Here is a 14,736-nt window from a genome sequence, read left to right as displayed (position 1 = left end):
ATTACTTAATATGTACACAACATATCTATACTTACTGGGGATTACATTCCTATGCATGTATAGATTAATTGCATATAGTTGTTCTCAATACTGATCTATGCAATTCCAATGCTCACCTACACTTGCATTTTACCAGGCACTATCATTGAATTATATTGAACCTCGTTCTTAGTTCAGTCTCTAATTGGAATTAACATACGCACTTGCACTTAAATATTTTAGTGCAGTTCTTTTTTTGATGATAGTATCAACACCGTCACCAATGTGAAGGAATCTGTTGAATCTTGACAAAATGTATCTCATTTTAATGAGTCTTGAAGAAATCTTCAAATCATATATTTGTTTACAGTTTATAAAATCACTTTACAAATCTGTATATTTCTATATTTACATTGCAACACAAAATCCAATACAGTAAATAATTTCACAGTTCAGTGTATCTTGAGCTTATGGCACTTGCATGAACATGTTGGATGTTGACACACACGGACAACATTCCTAACACTAACATGTAAACTGGCCATGTATGGCACGAACTGCTTGTCCAGTAAGTCCACATCAGGAAATGTCAAGGTGCTCGCAGTGCAATGAGGCGTACTGTTTTGTACTGACGAACCATGGTGATAGTTTTATTACAGTATTGATCTGCTGGGTACCAATCTTTACAGCAGGAAAGAGGTGTCACTTGAGCTGTGATCCATCGCCGCCACGTCAGTAACCGTGTCTCCATTTGCTTGACTTAAAGCATCACTTGACAAAAGAGGAGTGTCCACTGTAGGAGATCTCATGGAAGGATCAGAGGAGATCACCACCACGTAACGATCATCCTCCTCATCCTCCAGGCTCCCGTGAATGTCCGCAATGACTACGGATTCTTGATGGCTGCAGGAAGGTGACGAGTTGAAGACAGGATGTTCTGCAGGCGTCCCTCCATCGGGGTCCTCTTCAGGAAAGCTGGTGTTGATATAGATGATGTCGTCCTTGCTGAAAGACTCCGGCAGCTTTTCTGTGAGCTTTTCTAAGATTTCTCGCAGTTGGGTAAAGACGGGACGGTCCAGCGGATCGGCCCTCCAACAGCTGTACATGATCTCATACCTAGACACAGGGAAATAGAGGAAATAACTCATTTCATTTCTGTAAAACCTCAACTTTGAAAAAACACCTTTTCAAGTTGTATATTCAGTTTCTAATTTCAGTACACATGTCAGTGGTGAGAAAAGCAGGCCAGTTTTAAACGTTTTGGGGACTGATGTTGTTTGCTGGACTGGATGTGAGCCAGAATAAGGAGAAGTGAAAAAATGATGTACTTTACATCAGTACTTTATGTGCAAAACAACTTAAATTGCTCAAGTTTAGCCAAGAAATTGTTGATGCAACGTAGAAAATAAGGGAGGACTGATATCAGGTGGTTGAGTGGGACCTCAGCTCCGACCCATGCAAGGGACTGCATTTTAGCTACAAATAATTATCAAAACATTTAGGGGATTATTTTAAGCGTGAAAAAGCTTGCAAAAAATTACCTTTAATTTATTACGGTCCCCAATTATATTCCTAAAAATTATCCCCATTCCTGCAAAGTTTAGACAAACTGTTCACCTCCAACACAATCAATAGTCAATACTTCCATCCATCCATCCATTTTCCTCCGCTTATCCGGGGTCGGGTCGCGGTGGCAGCAGGCCAAGCAGGCTGACCCAGACTTCCCTCTCGCCCGCAACATTCTCCAGCTCATACTGGGGGATCCCGAGGCGTTCCCAGGCCAGCTGGGAGATATAATCCCTCCAGCGTGTTCTGGGTCTTCCCCGGGGTCTCCTCCCAGTTGGACGTGCCCGGAAAACCTCCAGTGGGAGGCGTCCAGGAGGCATCCTAATCAGATGCCCGAACCACCTCAGCCGCTACTCCTTCGCATCGAAAGGAGTCAGCTGAGGTGGTTCGGGCATCTGATTAGTCAATACTTGTGTGTAGAAAAGAGACAACACTCACAGCTCATCCAAACAGTCTCCTGGCTGCTTCAGTCGCTGTCCTTCAAGAAGGTAGTCATATATTTCATGGTTCTGGATGCCGGGGTACGGCGTCATGCCTCGTGTAGAGATCTCCCACATGGTAACACCAAATGCCCACTGCATGACACAGAATATCAACTTCAGATGATATTTCATTATGTGAAAAACTTGTTTTCTGTTTTTTCTTCTATCTAGAAATACTATTAATATCCTAGAATACCCCTTACCCTCAAAATATGCTGATGAAAGTATGCTGCAATTTATTTCAAAATGATAAACTACATTTGTATTTGTAGTCCACTACAATTGTGGGATTTCTTTTTTATGTACTCAGTTTCTCTTTTCATTTAAATTTTTCATATACAGAGTTGTGTTTTATGTTACAATATGTGGTGTAAACATATATTTTCCCTCTTCAGTTGCATGAATTCAGATTTTTTGCCAACAACACAAAATATGACACTTCAGGAAACTGGGTTTCAATCTACAATGTACTACTTTTAAAGTTCTAACATTTCAAAATCAGGGAAACATTGCAAAAGAAGGTAACATCCTAAAATGACCATGATTGATAAATAGTGCAAGAAAAGCTTTACCACGACATCATAAGGAAGGCTGAGTAATCAGAGCTGCGTAAATTCAACTGACTCTGCTCTGTGTACATCTCAGACTGATGGCTTTGAAATTCATTTCTAGTGCAACAGACAGTAATGAGCGAAACAGAGAGTGTAGACGAGGGGATAGTTCTTCTGTCAGTGACAGTGCACTCCGACTCGTGTTACTTTAAGAGACAGGAGCATATGGAGGTACTTACCACATCACTCTTTACAGTAAAAACTCTGTCTGCCAGACTCTCTACTGCAATCCATTTCACAGGCATTTTGGCTATTCTTCCCTGCCTGTAATAATCTCCACTGTAGATCTTCTTAGATAAACCGAAGTCTGCTACACACACAGTCATGTCATCGCGCAGCCTGTAAGACAAACAAAGTATGGACTTGAGAATAAAGAGGAACAGCAAATCACATCAGCCTCCTAAAGAAGCAAACTGACCTTTACAAATTTCGGCTTTAATCTAAAAGCGACTATTAAAAAAAGAAAGTTTAGAATTTTCAACCTACATGCAGTTGCGAGCCGCCAGGTCACGATGCAGAAAGTTACGACCACTGAGATACTCCATACCCAAAGCAATGTCGACCATGAACTTCAGGAGTGTCTGAGTGGGCAAGAACTGTGTAAAAGACACACAACAAAATAACAATTATAGGTTTAGTCTTTCAATAATAATATATCATATGAGCTGCCAGCAAAATATTCTGTTTGGCAGGAATCTTACCACTGGCCTTTCTCCCAGGCGTGAGCGCAGAAGGAAGCTATGAAGATCTCCATATTTCATGAACGGCAGGATGACCATCGGCTTGGGAAAATGTCCTGCGCCTACTTCCAAGCTCACACCTAAAGTTGACAAGTCAATAGACAGAAATAATGTAAGGACGGGCAAGCGAAAATGGAGCAGGTAAGAGAGTAGTGGGATTCTACAATACTTTTAAGAGGTAATAATACGTCACTCGTACCGAGCAGTCTGATGACATTAAGATGGTTAAAATCCTTCATGCAGGCCGCCTCATTCAGGAACTCTTCAATCTCCCTTTGAGAGAAGCTTTCCACTGTTTGAAGAAAGAACATAGAAAATGATCTGCCGTTTCTACCTGTTTTAGTTTATAGATGACCAAAAGATGTCTTTTAGCAATAGAAAGCTCACGTTTCATCGTTTTCACAGCAACTTTCTCTGATGTTCCATCTGGTCGTTGTAAATGTCCCTCCATCACGGAGCCAAATTCACCTGATCAAATGCAGTCATAAGTACTTCATACTCTGCACAGTATGTGTTGTTATCTGTGTTAACCGAGAGATAATGGCTGAACAAATGTTCACTCACCCTCTCCAAGAACCTTCCCTATGGAGAGCAAGTTCCTCATGACCATCACATCCTGAAGTTTGGCTTGGAGTTCATCACTAATACCAAGGTTCCCAACTGCAGACAGGACCCACTCAAGTTATTACGTATTTCGAAATGTGCCTTTAGCCGGACAACATCAACCTCTGCATACATGTTAATTTTCCACAATAATATTCAAGAACATACATGTGATTCCTATGCCTGATCGATTGTAGGACCTCTCGGGTTTGTACTGCACACAAGGCTGCTGCTTTTCTCCACCTCCAAACACTCGCCTGCAGGGGGGGACAGGGAAAGAGAAGAAATGAGAATGCTGAACAATGAGCTAATTCTCTCACTAACGTCATGACAGCTGTAATCATGCACACACAGGCTGAGATTCAACTGACGAGGTGGTCATCGTGAGGAAACCCTCTGAGTTGTTGCTTTCCTGACTTTGAGGTCACATACTGTTTTCCTATCTGGGTGGCAGCCTGTGACACATTCCTATCCATATCCTGATTGGCAATACTGAGTCACAGACTTCATAATAATGAACTCCAGAGAATTGTCAGCTGCTTGTTGTTCATTTCTCCAGCTGCACAGTTATTACAGGACTCAGGTGCAGACAATGGTGATTAAGAGGAAGCAATGGCAGTTTATTAGCAGAGTCCGGAAGTGTTCACTTTTTCAAGTCTTACAATATTGTGCCATTGACGAATATCGCTCAACTCCAGAGGCAAGAAAATGAACTACAACATCTACAATTTTATGTTTTTAAAGCAAAGTCAAACCATGTAGACAAATGGGTCACAAATACGGTTATCTGCTGCAACTTCAATAACAGACAATAACACTTGGAGCCAGGTTGGTAATGAAATCCACATTGTGTTTGCACAGAAGATAGTCTGCATACCCAAACCAAGATGCAGAAGTCCTGTTGTGTACGCAGATACCCGCCCAGATGATAGACAGCAGAAGACAGAAGCTACACACCACGCCCAGCACAACATAGAAAGAGTCTGAAACCCTGGTGTCAGGGCTGGACGATGGGGGCACCACTGATTCTGAGATAGGAATAAAAAAGGATATGCATTATCACATTTTAGTGCACAACATTCAGCAAATGGGACATCCAATGTTACAATATGTCAGCTCATGTTAGTTTATTTTTTCCACAAAATTAAGATTATAGTAACAAGTCAAGCGATAAGTTGTTTCAATGTGAAGCGATGAGGATATGTGATTGATCCCAATGGGTAACAAGAATGTGTTGCAGGAATGAGTCCTAAAAGCCGGAAATTATTACAGCATTTTAGCACTTCCGGTTCCCTTGTCTCAAAGTCAATGTGTTTTTTGAATGGAATTTTTGGTTAGATGCCTGAAATAATGTCAGTGGTGTAAAATACGTCAGTAGATACCTCTCAAGATTGTTTAGGCTTTTATATGTTTTAAAAAAGGCGGTTGCTGACAAAAGGCTAAATGAGACTACAAAACATCTTCCATGCCGACTAGTCCGCCTTCACAGCCTTATCTTGTATACTTGCACACATGTGACTGTGGTGTAATTAGTTTATAGCCAAAGTTAAATTTTAACTTTAATCATAAACTCGTGTTTACCACAGTTTATTTTCTGCAATAATCCAAAATCCAATGGAAAAATCCCATTGGCTATTTGTCGAGGGAATCAGTGTGATGCGAACGCCCGGTGTGGGCAAACACAAATACGTCATCCCTGCAGCACTCTATTACATCTTGAAAACAATTAACTAGTTTTCAAACTATTGTTTTTAAAATGTCCCCAAGATACTCCTGCCTGATCAAGTTGTATTTATTTGAAACAAAACTTTATCCCAAACTTAAACAATAGTCTACAGCAATGTTAGTGGCACTGTGAGGCACATAGGCACAGCGTTGAGCTAAATGCTAAAATCAGCTCACAATGACAACATTAGTATACTAATTGTTCTAGAATATTAAAATACAACAGCTGAACTTGATAAGATAAATCAATAGAGCAGCTTACTGTCCTCTGGCACAAACAGCCAGACTCGTGGGCTGACCATGCCGCTCCCTGCCTGTGTGCATGCAGCCACCTCCACACTGTAGGTTGTGTTGAATTCCTGCACATCTACAAAGGCCACGGTGTTGTAACTGTGGATCTGAAATAACAAACAGCATAACAACAGAGGCAATTTAAATGTGTCAAATTAGATTCCTCCTAAAAACATATTATAAAGGTTAATCATTATCTCTGTGGAGTTTAACTTGTTGTTAGAAGAACATACTGTAGGTCACAAGCTAAAGCAAGTTTTAATGGGACAGTAAGGTAAATCTTTAAACTGAAGTAGAAGCCCATTCTCCATGAAAAGAGAACAGCATGCTAAGGAACGTCTTGTACGTTTGTGCAACATCTAAAATACGGGTCAACAACTTTGCTGCATGTAATGTCCTTTCTCTCACCATGTCTTCTTTTATCTCATTTCAACTTAGAGCTTAGAAACTTAGAAAAATGAAAGCTTTTTGGAAAATACCAGAGAAGTGTATAATGGACATCATCATATATAATGAAACTGCCTACAAAAAGGGAAGGAGACCAGCTTTCTGGAGGGGCTCATGTGCTGCAATGGGAAAGAACATGTGACGGAGGTAGTGCTGCATTTCACAACACCACATGGTGGGGTTCCTCTCTTTACCAATGTGCTGACCGCCGGACTGGGAACACTGAACCCATGATTAACGATGGATTCATTAATTCATGTCTGTGGCACCAAACAGAGCTCATCGTGTCAACATTAGATTCAAAAGAAGACACCAAAGCTTCTACCATGAAACACACATAATTATGAGCAAGAAATTGTTATTTCTCTAACTTAGTTCACCATGCGGCGGTTTTAGGGGCAGGTGGGATTGACGATTGATTAAGCAGCATTTGCTCACATTTACAGTCACTGCTAATATTACAAAGCCTATGTGTAATAGGACATCACCAACTGACTGGACAATGCATAAGGGTATTTGGACCTATAGTACACATCCCGTTGTATTCATAATCCATTCACTATAAGATGACTCAAAGCCACATGCTGAACAAAGAAAAACACAGTTTTCACACCATCAGCTTCCTTTAACCACGACACAGACAGGAAGGACGGGAAACACACTATTGTACCAGAGAGTGCGTCTGCAGTGACAGAAGAGCTACTACACACAAACAGCATCATGGAATAATGCACCGGACAACTGATGTACTCAAAAGAAGTTGTTGTTAAAATAAACTGTGAGTGTATCTAAAAGGAAAAGGCACTTCTGGTAAATGACTTTCTCCGCCTTGTTGATTCTTGAGAGGAGTGGAAAAACTCTTGTTCAGAGATAACAGGGAAGCTGACCTCTGGTTCAGTAGGCAGGACAAAGGGAAGATCACATATGCGAGAGGCATTCTTTTCATATTTGTCATAAGTGAGTCATTGTTATCAGAAATGTTAAAAAAAACATCAGCATTCACAAAGAAGAGGGAAATATGTGCACATGTAGCTTTTGTATGTGCATATGTATATCTATAAAGAAAGGGAAATATGAAAATGGTAACTTACGAACTAAACAATTTACATTTGTCTTCAGTTTGCGTAGTAAGTTGCTACTAACTTTCTGTGTTTCAAAGTTATTGTTAAAGCTACATAAACCAGGATAAACCTAAGAAAACATTAATCACGAAAAGGGCTAAATCTTTAATTACCATGCTGTCGGCAAGCTTACCTTGTTTATTTTTGTGCCGTGTCTGATAATAACATCATAACCACGCAGGATGCCATTTATCTTATCATCCGGAGGAGGTTTCCACCTGATCACCAGCCAAGACTCATTCAGCTGTGCGGTGACATTTCGAGGATAAACTGATGGCACTGAGAATGTGACAAGAAATGGGAATCAGAGGGATTAAGACACTGTCAAGAGTGGTAAAAAAAATACAAAATCAAGAGATTAACATATAAAATTGCAACCTATAAAACATTATTGAAAAAGAGAAAGAGAAAGTAAGACTGCCCCACTATTGAAATCTTTGATTACAGTTTGGTATGTGGTCACTTCCTGGCACAGCATATCAAATCTTTCAACTAAAATATCCCCTGTGGTGGCTTTAGGAAGGAAATTGAAAGCAGCTCCACCCAGTTGGAACTTTATGTTTTCTCAGTGAGACCATTCCGATTTCCTATGTGACCCTTCAGGAAGACAACAGAGATTTTAGTGGATATGACATTTTCTCTGGAGGGGGACTTGCCAACAGTAGAGCAGGCAGTTGTGCAACTTCCGTAAATTCCAGTTATGACATTCTTCTACAGCAGGGAGGCTTACATTAAGCACATTTTGGATGGGAAAGTAGGCTAATTACATAGTGCTACGTTCCTCAAACCTAAACAGAAAAGCTGCTATGATGAGAAGGAGGCAGCAGCATAACACAGAGGTTCTTATAGCAAATACAATCTCAGCCTTGTGAATTCAAACAGCGGTGTGTATGTGCTGGGATGGACTGAATTCGATTTTGGTTCATTTTGCTGTGTTGCAGGCCCGTATCGACGGCTGCACCCCAAATCTGCTGGTGTACCACCAACTGGCAACAACATTCAACCTGTAAATTGTCCCAAAGTTCCTTTAGTACTAACACACCTCCCTCTGTGGTGTTGCTCTGGATCCACATGGTGACCGGAGAGGCTCCCACCTCATTGCTGCACGAAACGCTCATGTTGTACCACGTCATCGCCTGGAGCCCGGGGACTTCGCACTGGAAAGGCGGCACTGTGACGTTGATGAACCTGGTAGTCGTCACTTCCCCTTTCCTCCGACTCACCTCTTTAACCTTAGATGGAAGAAAGAAAGTGTGAGGATCAATCGGAAGACATTTAGCGACAGCACTGTTTCTGCAGATGTGGGGCTTACCCTGATGTGGCATTTAGTCAGTGGAGAGAAACCATCATGTCCGGGGCTCCAGCTCAACATTAACTTATTGGACTGCCTCTCCATCACAGCAACATTAGACACAGGGTCAGGAAGCACTACAAAACACCGTTAAAAACATGTATTGACTCGCTAACATGGAGGCATATGGTCAGCTTGCAGAGCATGAAAACCTTGTGGGATGTCTAACAGCCCCCCAAAAGACCAAGTTTTACCTTTGATGTTGATGTTTGCTTCTCTGGAGGTGGTGACACCCTTCGGATTGTGAGCTTCGCAGCTGAACTGAGTGTACTTGTCCACACCTGCAATTGAAACATTTCAAAGCATAATGTAGTCCTCCAATACGGTATGAATATAAAACTATCAGTCATCAAGGTCAAGATGGAGCTGAATATTTTGATAATGGTGTTATTATACTTCAATACTGGGGGTAAAAACCTGAAGAACAAGGCAGCCGGAAACAGTCTGGTTCTTTGTTTGAACAAACAAACGGATTTATCTCTGTGTCAAAAGCCAATCTGGGGCAAACGAGCAATGTCAGCCTTGATAGAGAAGCTAGAATGAAACTGATAGAAAAAAAGACATTTTGGAATGACTCACTCCTTTATTATACCTCAAATGTTCACACAGTAGCACCTAATGCAGTAAGCTCAAATTGAGCCTCTCCAGTGTGATGTACTGTGGTAACAATGCTTTTGCTGGGTCCCTTTTCCTGGATGCACAATTACTGTCTTTCAACAGCCACAGATCTGCCCAGCTAGAATAGAACTGGGACAGCTGCTAAATAATGTCCCTTTTGTGCTCTGTTTTCCAGCGTCTCTATCTCAGAAACCTTTGGACAAAGCTAATCACAGAGCAGCCTGTGCGAGATGACTGGAACCAACTTGGGATGTTTTGTTTACGTCTTCTTTGTCTGCTCGGGGAGCACCAGGGTAAAGTTCACTTTTCTCACAAACACTGACTGCAATCTGCTTGTTTGCACAAAGATAGAGCCGGACTTAAAATAGGTATGATTAAGTCATTCATGACATAAATCATTTTCATTCACATGACAAAAACATCTCAAATAAATTTGGTATCACATGGATCAACACTGAACGTCAAAACTAAGAGAAATGTGCAAATACATCAGTGCATTTCCAGCTAAGCTGTGCAGATGTAACTACCATATGCCTCATTTTAAACTGCATGGCAAACAGATGGTTGGGGCAATGTGGGCACTGAGCAGGTTTGTCTGAAGACCCAAATGACACTGGTCATTCAATTTTACCATACAGCAATGTGACAACAGGAAAAAAGCTCATTTAGTAAATGTCACAACACCATTTACTTTAAAGTGAAAGAAATCTAAAAGCCCTAAAAATTCAGCGGTCCCTATCGGGTTGAAACATTGCTGCATATAGTCTGTCCTGATTTTTGTATGACAACAAAGCAGTGGTGTATGCTGCAGAGGTGGTTCCATAAATTGATTCTCCACCCAGCATCTACAGTAGAGCGTCAATCATATTAGCTCATGACTCAATAAAGAAACAAATTAATTTTAAGTCATATCATTTTTAGAAAAGGAAATGAGTAAAGGTCAAGCACTGCTTTCACTTTACTTGGCAAGGAACTGAAAAAAACAAAACACTGCAATAAAAATAGATGGCTTGGCAACTATAATGGAAACATCACAAATTATAGAGGAAAGCTCTCCAGCTTCCTGAGCTGCCTATTTTTCCATTTTTCTGCTATATCTTTCAGCAAATAGAGTCAAACCTTCTCCGTCAGGTTACAAGTAAGTATTCAGTATAGTTTGTCTTCGCAAAGCTAAAGTGCCAAACCTGTGTTCACCTGCTGTTCTGAGATTGATAAACAATGTCATGTGGATAAGCAGTCTTTCATCAACCCAAATTAAATCCCCGTTGCCTTCATATCTCTTTAAGAAGGTATAATGCCCCGTTTTCAAGCAATCTGAATGATGAGTGCATGCTAACAATCATGCACCACTTCACACCACAAAAGCACTGATAATATCATGGGATCCAAGCTGTTGTGGAAAAAGGGGCCCTAGACTCATAGCATGCATGAGGTGCGTAAAAGTGGGTTTACACTGTTCTGTTGTGCCAATATTTGATCCTGCAAAGAGCTCTGGAAGCCCGCAGCCTGCCAGCCTCTGTGTCCAGCCCCTCCCTGCTGGGTAGTGGGCCGGCCCATGAATGAGGTCTTTGTCCCCGGAGCCAACCCCCGAACACACTCCCTGTGCAGCCCCCCCATAAACTCACTGCCCAGGCCCTTGCACATGCTGGACCAAAGCACAGCTCTGAACCTTTAACCCCTCAGCTTCGGGCTGACTACAGCAGTAGGGTTTATTAGCCGGCGGCGCACTGAAAATTAATGGTTAGAATATACAGAACAGAAAAGTTTTGCTTCTAATAACAAATGCTTTGTTTTTAGAGCAGCTGAGGGCAGAAAGGGAGCGTGCAAGTTGAAAAGAGAAGTTATATAATTTAAAGAAAATTCCATGGTCATGTTGCTACAAACAGTCTAGTAATTATATTCATAAAAAAAAAAAAAAAGTCACATATATCACATGAGAGTGATATATCAAACTTCTCATCTAACTCTCGGCAAGAAAGTGAATAAGCATATTTCCCTAAATGTCAAACTATGGCTATAATTAGACAGTAGGTGTTGCATTTCCAAAGTTTAGTTATTCTCTACATGTCACATTTTCTTCACTATACACCAAGCAGAGTGGCATATAAACAAAAAGATCTGACCACGCATGAATGACCGCTGTTAACCATTCAGCAGGGCTGCAGGAGGCCCTTGTGACACTGACCCTGGTGATGAATCTCATTGCAGTAAGCAGGCTATAGATGCTGAGGCAGCAGAGACGAGGCAGAATAGAAACCACACACAAAGTGATACTAGCTGAGTGAGACCTGCTCCACGTTCTGTCACCATCACCAGAGCCAAATGTACCTTTGAATGTTTCCACATTAACTCACAGCAGCAAGTTAATCAAAGTGAAACTAATGAATTGGTTTGATAAGCCGTAACTTGTGTGTTCCTTCTAGTTTCCTCCTTTTACAACTTCTTTAATAAAGCCAGAAGTTCCTTTATGAAAACAACACAGAATTTGTCTCAGATGTGTGGTTTCACTTTGATGTAACCACATCTCTGATGTGTCAGTTCTTCTTTGAACATTTAGTGTTTTGGTAAATTACCTTGGACAAAGGACTGTTAGTAGAACTGTTATGGCAGGAAAGTTTGTCAGGATGTGGATGATGTGTTTTCATCTGCAGCACGTATTATCAACCAAATACAGATATATTTCTGATATTTCACTGGTGTAAGATGAACAGCAAGAAATTACACCTTTCTGTAGAGACCGCCTCAACAGGAACAGGCAGCAAGAAGGAAGCAGAATAGATGTTATTAAGTAGATCACTGTGAAACACATATTCTCTGTGTGTGTGAGAAAGAGACAGAGACTTTGTAGTTGGTTGTCTCACCTGACACAGAGTAGTTGCTGGAAAAGTTATGAAAGTCACTATTAGGTAATCCATCGCGAAGCCAGCGGATTTTAACGGGGTCCGGAGGTCCGACCGCATCACATAACAATGTGAAAGGTGTGTTTCTTGTTACATTTCTGTCCTCCGGTTGATGTATAAATGTCGGCAGACCTATGGACAGATTAAAGACGTGTCATGAAAAAATGTGGACTCCCTGTAAAGCATCCAATTTTGCCACCATGTGGAAACTCACCTTCCACCTCAATGGTGATGGGCTGAGACTCTACCATTGTGGTGCTGATGTTCAGTCTGCAGCGATACTCCCCAGCATCCACTCGCTGCACACTGTTAATGCTGTAATACAGTACACAAAGACACTTATCAATCTGTGTATTCAGCACCTCACACTACTTTTCAACTCCATGTGTTTACCTACCTGACAGTGGAGAGGAGAGTTATGACCACGTCTGTGACGGTCTGGAGCTCGTTGATCACCACCTGTGTGTTTGCTGCCAGGTCCAGGCCGTTCTTCATCCAGAGGATGGTGGGCTCCAGCCTGGCATCGGGGATGTCGATGGAGCAGTTGAATTTAGCTTCATGGCCCTCTGACAGCTGGATGGAGCCGATGGTGGGCTTAAAATGCAGCCGTCTGAGCTGATCCGGGCTCAGATAGACCCTTGAAATGCGGCCCGATATCACCAGAGGCTCAGAGGTCCTGGTGGGACGATGGAACCGGCCCCTCAAATGCTGAGCTGTTTACAGACAGAGATGTTAGGTCAACACAATGTTCTACCTGCATGGGAGTTGAGGTCGGATATGATACCCATCAAAGATTTGACACCCAAAGGGACAGAACTGGGCATGTGTTACATGCAGAATGCTCACAAAACCACCATAAAGTAGCATTTAAACATCATGGGTATGTGACAGTTTTAGGGGTGCATCAAATTATAACTTTCATTATAGATGAGGCGACCGTGGTTAAGTGGAGACCAGGGCCATCCTTCAATCAGAGGATTGGTGGTTCGATCCCCAGCTCCGGCTCCGCTAGTCGAATAGATGAGTCCTTGAGCAAGACACTTAACCCCAAAATTGCTCCAGGAGCTGTTCAACCAACAGCTGTAAACTCAATAAAGGTGTAATTAATACTATTTCACCTGCCTCCGATTTCTCCGCCTCATACCATCACTTCGATTAATGTTGTCTCCTTCCTTCGTAGAGGTTGGACATCACTGCTTATGCCCACATCATAAAGGTCTCAACTCAGATCAATCTAGTATTAAGTAACCTGGGGTTTTGGGGGGTTGGCCGTGCCACAGTGCTACAGTGGATTCCCTATCAAAGCCCCCCACAACTCATTTGGCAAACCGGACGAGTTACACGAAGTTCAAGCCTCGCATCTCAATCACGTCTACCTTTAATAAATCCGTTAAACGTTTCTGTTTGATAGTGCGGTCATGGCTAGTAAATTGAAGATACCTAGAATTCCAGGAGCAGGACCTCTCCTCAACCCTGCCAGTTCTTGTACATCCACAAATACCTGCCTAACCAGCTACGCTCTCGTATTGTTCGTATCGTATCTCGAATCCTCCCCCCCCCCCCTTCTCTCTCTTCCTCCCTCCTCCTCCTCTCCTCGCATCTTAATCATGTCTACCTTTAATAAATATGTTAAACATTTCTATTTGACTAAGTGAATAGTGAAATTAAGCCCCAAAATAAAATAATATAGAACTCGTTTTGTATTATTTGATTTACCACTTTATGGTTTCAAATGCTTTTCAACATTTCTGAAGTAGGCTATGGCTCTTTAACACATTGGTATTTTGAAGTGTCACCATTTCTGTCACCATTCCAGTCCACAACCGAATAAGCCACAGTGTGTAATTAAAAAGAAGCGACAGAAGCCTTCGCATTTAGTGCTATGAGACTGACTCAGGAATGTGCCGTATGTTGTTACTTTGTATGCAGGTCTACAAAGAATAGCTTTAACGAGTATGTAATGTAGAGTATTTAAATATATTCCAGCTGAGAAGAGAACACGTCTCTGCTGCTGCACATTGAATCGAGTTTAGACTGAGATGCCACTGTGAACGGCATGAAGTTAGTGCAGGAAAACCTCCAAGAAAGTAAACAACTCACCGCTGACCGGACTCCCCACAATAATGGCTATGATCGTCGTAGAGAGAAAAACTCCAAACCAGCCTGGAGTGGACTTCTTTGCCATGACCTGTCTGAGCTCTTCGCTGCTGCTTTCTGTCCCGCAACAGACTGAAAAGGTATTTTATTCTAGGCGGATTGCGCGGCACGCGGCACAATATCACCGACAATAACCAACATCACC

The 14,736-nt window shown here is 41.8% G+C and overlaps 1 protein-coding gene across 1 annotated transcript; it reads right to left on the bottom strand.

Moving 5' to 3' along the window:
* Positions 1-471: 471 nt before the first annotated feature.
* Positions 472-14,704, bottom strand: mertka (c-mer proto-oncogene tyrosine kinase a). Its single transcript, XM_079168304.1, has 19 exons — positions 14,535-14,704; positions 12,832-13,147; positions 12,649-12,749; positions 12,396-12,566; positions 9,111-9,197; positions 8,878-8,993; positions 8,608-8,797; positions 7,699-7,844; positions 5,969-6,104; positions 4,859-5,009; positions 4,150-4,238; positions 3,943-4,038; positions 3,766-3,846; positions 3,578-3,670; positions 3,340-3,458; positions 3,125-3,234; positions 2,818-2,977; positions 1,984-2,120; positions 472-1,095 (listed from the first exon to the last, which is right to left on the bottom strand). The coding sequence occupies exons 1-19, from the start codon at positions 14,617-14,619 to the stop codon at positions 663-665; spliced, it is 2,817 nt and encodes a 938-aa protein (XP_079024430.1). The 5' UTR covers positions 14,620-14,704; the 3' UTR covers positions 472-662.
* Between the last annotated feature and the right edge of the window lie 32 nt (positions 14,705-14,736).

The sequence above is a fragment of the Pholis gunnellus genome (assembly GCF_910591455.1).
Source record: "Pholis gunnellus genome assembly, chromosome: 11".
Lineage (NCBI taxonomy): Eukaryota > Metazoa > Chordata > Actinopteri > Perciformes > Pholidae > Pholis > Pholis gunnellus.
Note: the sequence above shows the minus strand (reverse complement) of the source record. Positions and strands in the feature narration are given on the sequence as shown.

What these genes read in the sequence shown, in the direction of transcription:
- mertka (XM_079168304.1), bottom strand. Translation starts at nt 14,619, where the DNA reads ATGGCAAAGAAGTCCACTCCAGGCTGGTTTGGAGTTTTTCTCTCTACG. An exon ending in ACTCTCCTCTCCACTGTCAG is followed by an intron (nt 12,750 to 12,831) that starts GTAGGTAAACAC and finishes ACTGTATTACAG; the next exon opens with CATTAACAGTGTGCAGCGAG. An exon ending in GGAGACTGTTTGGATGAGCT is followed by an intron (nt 1,096 to 1,983) that starts GTGAGTGTTGTC and finishes CCCTGTGTCTAG; the next exon opens with GTATGAGATCATGTACAGCT.